The sequence below is a fragment of the Phycodurus eques genome, chromosome 2, assembly GCF_024500275.1.
Source record: "Phycodurus eques isolate BA_2022a chromosome 2, UOR_Pequ_1.1, whole genome shotgun sequence".
In the NCBI taxonomy this organism is placed as follows: Eukaryota; Metazoa; Chordata; class Actinopteri; order Syngnathiformes; family Syngnathidae; genus Phycodurus; species Phycodurus eques.
The window spans coordinates 5,548,224-5,560,451 of record NC_084526.1 but is presented as its reverse complement, the minus strand read 5'-3'; the positions used below and the strand labels follow the sequence as shown (position 1 = coordinate 5,560,451).

The following is a 12,228-nucleotide window of genomic DNA, read 5'->3' as shown; positions in this document are numbered from 1 at the left end:
ACACATGAAAATACAGCAGCAGGTTTGTAGAGAGCACCTAATCATATTTCGTCACTCCTAGCAGGCACACACCAACAGTGAATCCGGGAACACGAGCTGGCCACACAACTCGATGAAATGTGTTAGCTTGACAGGTACATCCAAGCTGACGGAGTGCTGTCTTTGGGAGCAGACATCCACCATGGAAACTTCAGAGACCATTTAGAAACATGTTGGCTGTATTATAATAACGGCGGGATTTCTAACAAAACTGTGAGTGTTTGGCTAAATGGGCAAAACTACGCGAACGAACGAACTGGTCTTCGTGGGCGAGAAGTGGCTTTGATTGAGCAACAGCTTGGAAAATGTGCTGGACACTCAACAGAAATGCTACTGAGCTCAGACAGACCACATGCGCCCTCTAAGGTGAGTAAATATAACTTACTCTTTTGGATAATTTTTCCGCACTAGCATTTTTATTTTGTAATATGATATTCATTTATTATACTGTACTTTCTGTAATACATCACAATGTTAGGGTCCATCTCATTCAAGACAAGAATGTATTACCCCCCCTCTTTTATCATTAAAAATAATATCCGATACTATAGTCCTACTAAGAAATAGTAGGACTATACGAGACTACTAAATTATTGGATGCTGTACTTGAAGGAAGTTGGTGTTAAAATAAAAATGACAGAAAAATAACACATTTGGCATTTATTCATATACCAATATCCATTTACTTTTTTTTTTAAGAGTTCAATTCCTATTTTTGGAAACTAAAGCTGTACTAGCCTACTTCATTGACATACTGTAGTTGTATGAGTGAGAATCAGAATCATCTTTATTTGCCAAGTATGTCAAAAACACACAAGGAATTTCTCTCCGGTAGTTGGAGCTGCTCTAGGACGACAACGGTCAATTGATAGAGAATACTTTCGAGACATAAAAACACAGTGTGACCAGTGGAGATACAATGCTTCCATAGCTCAAACTATGAACGCCAAGTATTAAATATGGCAATGGTCAAGAGGAGTAGTTGGTGTGCCTGGGCATGGTATTGGCCCACCATGCATCTTATAGTATTTTAGTTGTGTTTGCAGTTCAGCGTCTGTCTGTGAAACTTAAAAAAAAATGCAAAGAAACTAAACATCCAGTTTTTGCTAGCTTGTTCTTTTGTCAATGTAACCTTAATGTAATCATCATCCATTTTCCAAAATTGTTTATCAAGGGGGAGGAGTTAGGGGGAGGAGTCTATCTCACATGATCTTGAGGGGCAGTGTACAAACTGAACTCATCAAGAGTCAATAACAGGATTGATGAAAAGAAGATGAAGAGCTAATTTCACAATGTTTTTTTTTGGGTCATTTCAGCTGTCGGCTTCTGTGTGGCTGTTCACCGTAATATCTAGTCAGCTGCTCAAAAAAAATCCCTCTTCAGTACCATTACATACAGTGAAGACGGAATGCCTATTATCAGCAATGCCAACCACGACTTCACCAACTACTCAATTAGCAGTGATGACAGTAGCCTTGACAGATTCTTCACTGAGATCCCAGAAACAGAGTCCATCAAGGGGGTGTACTTCCAGCGGGCCCAGCTACTACGTGACCCAAAGGCCTCACACGTGGTTGATCACACTCTTCAAGTCCTCATCAATGTTGGGGGTAATCGATACACCTTCCCTTGGAGCACACTGGAGCAATTCCCCCAGAGTCGCCTGGGACGCCTGCGCTTCTGCACCACCCCTGAGGAGATTGCACACCTGTGTGATGACTATGATGAGACATGCAAGGAATACTTCTTTGACCGCAACCCGACAGCTTTCCAGGTCATCCTCAACTTCCTTGCAGCTGGGAAATTACGTCTGCTCAGGGAATTGTGTGCCGTTTCTCTGCATGACGAGCTTGACTACTGGGGCGTTGACCCAGGTCATATGGAGCGGTGTTGCCGTCGTCGCATGATCACCCGTGTGGAAGAGGTGGCCGAGCGAGAGCGTAAAGAAGAGGAGTGGAGACAGAAGAGGATGATGCTGAAAAAAAACACAGCAGAAGTGGACAGAGGCCACTGCAAGCTGATCTGGATGCTGCGGGAAGTGGTGGAAAACCCTCACTCAGGGTTGGCAGGAAAGATATTTGCCTGCCTCTCTGTCATGATGGTGCTGGTCACGGTGGTCAGCCTGTGTATCAGCACCATGCCAGACCTCAGAGATGAAGAAACTAGGGTGTGTATGCAACTTCACACTGGCATTGACATCTTTAGACTTTTATATAACCTCACTAAAGTATTGATGTGGTGCAGCAGTGAAAAAAAAAATCATACCATGACGAAAGGTAGTCAAAGATAGTCAAACTTGCAGACATAATAAATTAAGCATATTGATTTCTGGATGATTCACAATGTATTCCTGATGGAAGATTCTAGAAGAGTGATATATTGTATGAAAAAAACCCAACAACTTCAGTGGAACCTCTGAGGTCAAAGACAGTCTGTTCCGACATTGGCAAACCTTCACTTTGGATAGATCTGGAAACAATATTCCATAAGAAATAATGGAAATGGTATTTAACCAAATTCACGTTCAAACCGTTGCTACCATTTAAATGTACCATTTTAACATTGTCAGTCATAAAATGTAAAATGCTTGATTTAAATAAGGGGTGTCCAAATTATGACCATCAATTTTCTTTGCAGCCTGCAGCATAGACAAAAATTAACATTTGACTCAGGGTTCTTTATAACCAATATCAATATCAAATCTAAGAACTAAAAGGCAATGTGTGTACAAGTAATATTCATCAATTAATGTTTCAGCTAAAAGTTAAATATAGCATTGTTAAAATAGTTATTTGCGACTGTTTTATCATCTCAAATGGTTTATATGTGCAAGTTGTAACGACTTCCTTTTTGAAGCATTTAGCCTTTTATTTTGAAGGGTACGCACCGGAACTCAGCATTTTGGCTCGAAAGGTAACTTCTTACGACACCGGTGAAAGCAAAAGTAAAATAAGACGGCATGAAAAAAAGTAATGAATAGAACCCAATGCTCTGTAAAACGTTGATTCCTTTACCAACTCACCGATGAGTCACAAGGTTCGTGTTTGTGATACTGTGAAACAACGTTGATGAAAATTTTGTCCCAATTCATTGTTAGGGTTGGGCATCGAGAATCGAGAACTGATTGGAACCGGGACTAACGTTCTGGTTCTCCCAGAATCGTTCAAATTTAAAAATTTCGGTTCCCAATTTCGATGCCTAGTCCTCCGGCCGCGAAGAAGTGGCAAAAACCAACAAAGGAGCGGCAAAAACCAACGAAGAAGAAGAACGCTAAGATTATATTGTGCAAAGGAGGCTTTTACGATGTGTAGCGTCTGACACGCTCTGAGCCTCAGCCTACACTACACGGAGCATCAAACAAGTCATCTCGCAGTCAATTGGGTGAGTGAAACAATAAAATATATCTATGCCAACATTGAGATAGCTAACAAGGTAAATGGTTGGTTGCACTTTTGCACTGATGGGTTTTATTTTAGTCTTCAAACCAACGTAAATACCGGTGACAGAAAAAAAAAGTTTAACATTGGGCTAAAACTTCACCGTAGCAACTTTAATGAATTAATGAATTGGGACAAAATTCACAGAAACATTGTCTCACAGTATCATAAACACTAACCTTATGCCTCATTGGTGGGTAGGGAAAGGAATCAGCGTTTGATAGCATTTGGTCCCATCCATTAAAAAATAATAAAATAAATCACCGGTGCCATGTGATGTTACTTTTCGTGCCAAAATGAGTTCCAGTGCGTAACCTTTCAAATAAAAGGCTACAAGCTTAAAACAGGAAGTCAAGTTAAAACTTGCAAATATAAACCATTTGACGTGATGAAACAGTCCCAAATAACGATTGTAACAATGTTATATTTAACTTTTATGTGAAACATTAATTCATGAATATTAAGTCAATTTGGTTAGTTACACACACATTGCCTTTTAGTTCATAGGTTTGATATGGATACTCGAGTCAAATGTTCATTTTAGTCTATGCTGCAGGCTGCTAAGAAAATGGATGTTCATAATTTGGAGACTCTTTATTTAAACCATGCAAACTTTTTTGACCCAGCCCCTTAAAAGAATCGGAATCGAGAATCGTTTGGAACCGGAATCGAAATAAGGAACTGGAATCGAAACCGCAATCGCTCAAATTCAAACGATGTCCAACCCTATTCATTGTGATGTAAAGTTGCTCGTTTGACTTGGCATGAACTTTTAGCTCAATGTTAAGCTTGTAATGCGACTGTTTCAACTTTCTTTCTAGTATGGTAGAATAATTAGTATTTTATTTTTCTGACTGTCATCTTCTCTTATGTTGGTTTGAAGACTAAAATAAATTCTAAAAACCATCAGTGCAAGATTTATAGACTAGTAGCAGAACTTTAAAATCTATTCTAAAGCTGACTGGAAGTCAGTGTAAAGAAATTAGAATTGGAGTAATATGCTCTGACCTCTTTGTTCTGGTCAGAACCCGAGCCACAGCATTCTGAATGAGCTGCAGCTGTTTAATGCTCTTTTTAGGGGGTCCAGTCAGAAGACCATTACAATAGTCAAGTCTACTTGAGATAAAAGCATGGATGAGCTTCTCCTGGTCTGCTTGACACATGCAAGCCTTCACTCTGGATATGTTCTTCAGATGGGAGAAGGCAGTTTTAGTAATTGATTTGATATGACTGTTGAAAGTCAGGTTGGAATCTATCAGAACACCAAGGTTTCGGACTTGGTCTTTGATTTTTAAAGAGAGTGACTCCAGGTATTTACTAACAGCAATTCATCCATCCATCCATCCATTTTCTGTATGCCTTATCCTCATTAGGGTCACGGGCGTGCTGCCACCTATCTCAGCTAACTCTGGGCCTATGCACCAAACAGCAGTTCAGAGTACCCAAACATTTTTGAGTCCTTGGAGGGGGCGCTGGAGAGTACTCCTGCTGGGGACTCCATTGTTTTGCTGGGGCACTTCAATGCTCACGTGGGAAATAACACGTCTATAACAAACACTATGTTCAAGCATAAGGGAGTCCATATGTGCACTTAGCACCAGGACACCCTAGGCCGCAGTGCAATGATCAACTTTGTGGTCGTGTCATTGGACTTGCCGCTGGATTTCTTGGACACTAGGGTAAAGAGAGGGGTGGAGCTGTCAACTGATCACTACCTGGTGGTATGTTGGCTCTGATGGGAAGATGCCGGTCCGACCGTTTGGCAGAATCCCCTGTCTGAAGGAGTTTCAACTCCCACCTCCGGCAGAACTTCACCCTCATCCTGGGGAGGCGGGGAACATTGAGTGGACAATTTTCCGCGCCTCCATTGCTGAAGCGACCGAGCAGAGCTGTGGCCATAAGGCGGTCGGTGCATGTCATGGCAGCAAGACCCGCACCAATTGGTGGATACCAGTGGTGAGGGATGCCCAAGGAAGGAGTCCTATCAGGTATTTTTGGCCTGTGTGACTTGTGAGGTAGCTGATGGGTATCAGCTGGCCAAGCGGAACACAGCTTTAATGGTCACTGAGGCAAAAACCCGGGCGTGGGAGGAGTTCGGTGAGGCCATGGAGAAAAACATACAGATGGCTTAGAGGAAATTCTGGTCCACCATCCGGCGTCTCAGGAGGGGGAAGCAGTGCACCATCAACACTGTGTATAGTGGGGACGGGATGCTGCTGACCTCGACGGTGGGGAGAATACTTTGAAGACCTCCTCAATTCCACTGACACGCCTTTCCATGAGGAAGCAGAGTCTGGGATCTCTGAGGCGGGCTCTCCTATCTCCGGGGTCGAGATCACCGAGGTGGTAAAAAAGCTCCTCGGTGGCAACACCCCGAGGGTGGATAAGATTCCCCCTGAGTTCCGAAATGCTCTGGATGTTGTGTGGTTGTTCTGGCTGACACGCCTCTGCAACATCGCATGGACATCGGGGACAGAGCCTCTGGATTGGCAGATTGGGGTGGTGTTCCAACTACAGGGTGATCACACTCCTCACCCAACCTGGTAAGGTCTATTCAGGTGTGCTGGAGAGGTGGGTCCATCGGGAAGTCGAATCTCAGATTCAGGAGGAGCAGTGTGGTTTTCGTCCTGGCTGTGGAACAATGGACCAGCGCTACACTCTTGGCAGGGTCCTCGAGGGGGCATGGGAGTTTTTCCACCCAGTCTACATGTGTTTTGTGGACTTGGAGAAGGCATTTGACCGTGTCCCTTGGGGAGTCCTGTGCGGGATGCTGCAGGAGTATGATTTACTGAACCCCCTGATACGGGCTGTTCAGTCCCTGTACGACAAGTGTCAGAGTTTGGTCCGTATTGCTGGTCAGACCCGTTGCTGCCCGTTGTCACCGAATCTGTTAATTACTTTTATGGACAGAATTTCTAGGCGCAGCTGAGGCTTAGAGGGGTCCGGTTTGGTGGCCTCAGTATTGCATCCCTGCTTTTGGCAGATGACGTGGTTCTGTTGGCTTCATCAAGATCTCCAACTCTCACTGGAGCAGTTCGCAGCTGAGTGTGAAGGGGTTGAGATGAAAATCAGCACCTCTAAATCTGCGACCATGGTCCTCAGTCGGAAAAGGGTGGCATGCCCTCTCCAGGTTGGGGATGAGATCCTGCCCCAAGTGGAGGAGTTCAAGTATCTTGGGGTCTTGTTCACAAGTGAGGGAAGAATGGAACGGAAGATCAACAGGCAGATTGGTGCAGCATCTGCAGTGATGCAGACTTTGTATCGGTCCGTTGTGGTGAAGAAGGAGCTAAGCCGAAAGGCGAAGCTCTCAATTTACTGGTCGATCTCCGTTCCTACCCTCACCTATGGTCACGAGCTGTGGGTCGTGATTGAAAGAACAAGATGCCGGATACAAGCGCTCAAAATGAGTTTCATCCGCACGGTGTCCGGGCTGTCCCTTCGAGATAGGGTGAGAAACTCGGTCATCCAGGAGGGACTCAGAGTCGATCCACTGCTCCTCCGCATTGGAGGAGCCAGATGAGGTGGTTCGGGCATCTGATGTGGATGCCTCCTGTACGCCTCCCTGGTGAGGCATTCCGGGCATGTCCCACCGGGAGGAGACCCCGGGGATGACCCAGGACACGCTGGAGAGACTATGTCTTTCAGCTGGCCTGGGAACGCCTCGGGATCCCCCGGAAGAGCTGGATGAAGTGGCTGGGAAGAGGGAAGTCTGGGCTTCCCTGCTAAAGCTACTGCCCTCGCGAACCAACCTCGGATAAGTGGAAGAAAATGGATGGATGGATGGAACTGTATTAGTCACGCAGCACAGTGGGCGACTGTTTAGCACATCTGCCTCACAGTTCTGAGGACCTAGGTTGAAATCTGGCCTTGCCTGTATGGAGTTTGCATGTTCTCCCCGTGCTTGCGTGGGTTTTCTCCGGGTACTCCCACATCCCAAAAACATGCATGGTAGGTTAATTGGAGACTCTAAATTTCCCCTATATGTGAATGTGAGTGCAAATGGTTGTTTGTTGCCCTGCGATTGGCTGGCGAGCAGTTCAGGGTGTACCCCGCCTCTCGCCCAGAGTCAGCTTGGATAGGCTTGCTGCAGCACACCCGCGACCCTAGTGAGGATAAGCGGTACGAAAAATGGATGGATGTCCTGTATTAGTCACACATACTAGAGATCTAACTTTGACTATCTTGATCGAAATTATCACAGTTATCTGAAATATCCTGCTATTACTACAAGACATGTAAACAAAGAAATGAACAAACAATATTGCGACATCTTTTGGGGTGAATACTGTACAATAATGTAAAATATGCAACCCATTCATGTTTTGCCATTAGAAATTGTAAATACCAACAACAACAACATGAAACAGAATTTACTCATTAAATAAAGCTTTCTAATTATTTTTATCCAATAAAAATATTGTACACAATAAGCAATTTATTGTGTACAATATTTTTATTTGATACATTTATTTATTATTTTTGAATTGAATTAGATTTTGGTCAATAAAACGTGAACATAAACAACAAAATGAAATGTTTATTTCCCGTCAGGCGACTAGATATGCAAACTGGGAATATGCGTTCAATCTGCAATTTGAGCTAACAATAAAGAAAACCCTTGCAAGCAAACAGAGAGAAAAATCTAATTCGACAGAGATAAGCCTAAGCAGACCTGCCAAATGTTACGGAACATCCATATTTTTTTTCCCCGAAAATCGCTGAACGTTGACTCATTGACGTCATCTGAGAACAGTGTCATGTTAAAAGTATATTATTATTAATAATAAATATTTGTAATATAAGATTCGATAAACTTTTAGTCCCACAATGGGGAAATGTTCATCGTTTCAGCAGCAATTGTGGTTATAGGAAATATAAATATGTAATATAAATAGAATGCGAGAGAAGATATAATTACATATCTTCTTACATTTACTTCCTGAAAGCGTACCAGAAGTAAATTGCACAAAATAGAAACCAAAACTATTGTCCATGCATAAACTATCCAATTCAGTCTGTCAGCAATGCTATTTGTTTATTTGCAAAACAGTGCTGAGTGTTAATCTTGATGTTTGAGTTCTGATTAATCTGCTTGAACAGACTTGCTTTTGTTGTTGTTGTTGTTACCAGTGTTGAAAAAAAAATTGGCAAAGGTGAATTAATCCATAGATAATTTTGATGATGGAATGTCAAAATCTTATATACTGGTACTTTGATTCAGGCTGCAACTGCGTCCACCATTACAAGGTTGCTGCAATAAAAACATTAAAATGACAAATATTGCTGCCATAATTTATTAACAAATATGATGATGACTGTTGAATGGAAATGTTCTTGACAAAAGTTTGAAAACATGGAAATTTAGACAAACTTGGACATACTGTTCTGGAAGTTAATTTTTATAGGTTGGCATCTCTGCCTAAGTCAAAATTCGAAATCCAGGACCTCTCAACTGCGAGGCCACTGCGCCACTATGTAACCACTATGCCACCAAGCCAGTGGGCGGCATTCTGTGGGGGGGCGGCACTTAGCTCCCCCACCGTCCGTTGACCATTGGCCAGAGGTGCGCAATTGACGGTCAGCGCACATGACACACACAGTTCGAACAGCTGTTTTGAAAATAAACCTAATCAAAATCTCTGCCAGTCTGGCAGTAGGGTCGTCCAATAGTAACTAATTCTAGCTCAATATCAGATATCCAAACTTGAAAGATAATATATCCATCCATTTTCAACACCGCTTATCCTGGTTAGGATAAGAACCTGAACCTTGCCGCGCGTCACTGGTTAATTAGCATGTGATGGCTGCTTTAAGACCAGAATTTCCCATCAACAGTATGTTCTAGGTCCCAAGTAGAACACAAAGGAGCCATTTACACAAAACTGTTTGTAACATAGTATTAAAAATATTCTAATGGTGAGACAGAATAACTTTAAATCATACATTTGCTGACAAAGGGTATTAAACAGTGTTTTTGGGTTAAGAGCCATGAGGACAAACAGTGTGTATGTTTGCAGTGATACCATACTTGACAAAGTTACTTTTCCCTACTCTCCCTTCATGGAGATATGTATTCAGTAATTTTTACAGCTATGTACAAAAACTGTAGTCTGTACAAAACCTTAAAAAACTTAATGAAAAAAATGCTCCTGTTATTATTATTATTATGTGATAGTTGTACACATTTGGTGGAACACCCCTTTGAGTGTGATTTCATAACTGTGTCTTGCAGGGCGAATGTTCCCAGAAGTGTCACAGCATGTTTGTGGTGGAGTCCATCTGTGTAGGCTGGTTCACTTTCGAATTTGTGCTGCGATTTGTGAACGCCCAGAGCAAGCTGGCCTTTGCTCGTGGGCCCCTCAACATCATTGATGCCATTGCCATCCTGCCCTACTATGTATCGTTGGTGGTGGACGTCAACGATGAGTCCCAAGAGGAAGTCGTCATGGGTGCTGGTAGAGGCTACCTGGACAAATTGAGTCTCATTCTTCGCTTGCTGCGCGCGCTGCGCATCCTATATGTTATGCGGCTTGCTCGTCACTCCCTGGGCTTGCAAACACTGGGCCTGACCATGCAACGCAGCATGAGGGAGTTCGGCCTACTGCTGCTATTTGTCTGCGTGGCCGTTACTCTTTTCTCACCCTTGGTCCACCTTGCAGAAATCGAACTGGCGCCATATGCCGCTACCCATCCAGAACACAGCTTCAGCAGTATCCCGGCTACTTACTGGTGGGCAATCATCTCTATGACAACTGTTGGTTATGGAGACATGGTCCCCCGCAGCATCCCTGGACAGATGGTGGCATTGACCAGTATCCTGAGTGGTATACTCATCATGGCATTCCCCGCCACTTCCATCTTCCATACCTTCTCTCGCTCCTATCAGGAGCTGAAGCAGGAGTACGATAGGCTTTGGAAGGAGGAGAGAGGCGAGGAAATAGCCGCAGAGTCGGAAGAGAGGTGCCCCAAAGTTGAGTTGACATCAAATGAGCACACATCTCTATCTAGAGTAGACAATTTTGAGCTAATGACAGACAGAGATGATCATTCTACTCTTCCAAGTACAGCTTTCTAACAGATCAGTAATCTTGGAAATGCATGAAAATACCAATTCTGTTGACTGCCGCAAAACTAGTGTTTGGACAATTGTTTCTTATTTCTGTCACTTCCATTATAAACAAATGATAACAGTTAGTTTTGTCTCACTGGAGAAGATCAGTGAACGACATGCCACAAGATCAACAAGCAACTAGTCTCACTTGTCAACCTATGATTGAAATAAACTTTTTCTGTGTAGTTCTGATAAAATTTCTGCTTTTTCAGTTTATATCTTATGTGACAGCTTGCAGTTGCCTATTCCATCGATCCATCCATCCATTATCCCCGTTAGGGTCGCGGGCTGCTGTTGCCTAACCCAGCTATCTTCGGGCGGGAGGCTGGGTAAGCCCTGAACCGATCGCCAACCAATCGCAGGGCACATAGAAACTAACAACCATTCACACTCACATTCACACCTACAGGCAATTTAGAGTTTTCAATCAACCTACCACGCATGTTTTTGGGATGTGGGAGGAAACTGGAGTGCCCGGAGAAAACCCACCCAGGCACGAGGAGAACATGCAAACTCCACACAGGCGGGGCCGGGAACTGTGAGGCAGATGTCCTAACCAGTCGTCCACCATGCCGAACAAAAAAAAATAAAACATCTAAATGATTTTTGGGAGAATATTCTATGGACAGATGACACGACAGTCAACTTTTTGGAAGGTGTGTGTCTCGTCCCCTCTGGTGTAAATGTAACAATGTGTTTCAGAAACAATATAATTTCAACAGTCAAACATGGTGGTAGTGTGATGGTCTGGGGCTGTTTTGCTCCTGCAGGGCCTGGACGACTTGCTGTGATTGATGGAATCAGAAATTCGGTCAAGTCAAAGTCCAGACTTGAATTTGATTGAAACACTGTGGCGTAACCTTAAAAAGACCGTTTATGATTGAAATCTTTCCAGTGTTGCTGAATTAAAACAATTCTGCAAGGGAAAGTGGGCCAGAATATCTCCACAAAGATGTGAAGGACTCCTTCCCAGTTATAGAAAATGCTTGATTTCAGTTGTTGCTGCAGATGGTGGCCCAGCCAGTTATTAGGTTTAGGGTGCAGTTACTCTTTCACACAGGGGCAGGTAGCTTTGAATAGATTTGTTTTCTCCTTAATATATAAGATCACCATTTATGACTGAATTATGTTTACTGGGGTTATCTATGTCTGATATTTACATTTGTTTGATGATCTTAACCATTAAAGTAGGGAAACTATGCAAAGGGGGAAAGTTTCCAATGAAGTTGGGACGTTGTGTTAAACATAAATAAAAACTGAATACAATGATTTGCAAATCATGTTCAACCTATATTTAATTGAATACACTACAAAAACAAGATATTTAATGTTCAAACTGATAAACTTTATTGTTTTTAGGAAATAATCATTAACTTAGAATTTTATGGATGCAACACGTTCCAAAAAAGCTGGGACAGGTGGCAAAAAAAACAAAGAAAGTTGAGGAATGCTCATCAAACACCTGTTTGGAACATCCCACAGGTGAACAGGCTAATTGGTAACTCCGGTTTCCTCCCACATCCCAAAAACATGCATGAATTGAAGACTCTAAATTGCCCGTAGGTGTGAATGTGAGTGCGATTGGTTGTTTGTTTGTATGTGTCCTGTGATTGGCTGGCAACCAGTTCAGGGTGTACCCCG

At 43.0% G+C, this 12,228-nt stretch overlaps 1 protein-coding gene across 1 annotated transcript; it reads left to right on the top strand.

The window, feature by feature from the left end:
- Positions 1-1,447: 1,447 nt before the first annotated feature.
- Positions 1,448-10,595, top strand: LOC133414993 (potassium voltage-gated channel subfamily G member 4-like). Its single transcript, XM_061700771.1, has 2 exons — positions 1,448-2,206; positions 9,709-10,595. The coding sequence occupies exons 1-2, from the start codon at positions 1,448-1,450 to the stop codon at positions 10,549-10,551; spliced, it is 1,602 nt and encodes a 533-aa protein (XP_061556755.1). The 3' UTR covers positions 10,552-10,595.
- Positions 10,596-12,228: the final 1,633 nt, after the last annotated feature.

What these genes read in the sequence shown, in the direction of transcription:
- LOC133414993 (XM_061700771.1), top strand. Translation starts at nt 1,448, where the DNA reads ATGCCTATTATCAGCAATGCCAACCACGACTTCACCAACTACTCAATT. An exon ending in TCAGAGATGAAGAAACTAGG is followed by an intron (nt 2,207 to 9,708) that starts GTGTGTATGCAA and finishes TGTGTCTTGCAG; the next exon opens with GGCGAATGTTCCCAGAAGTG.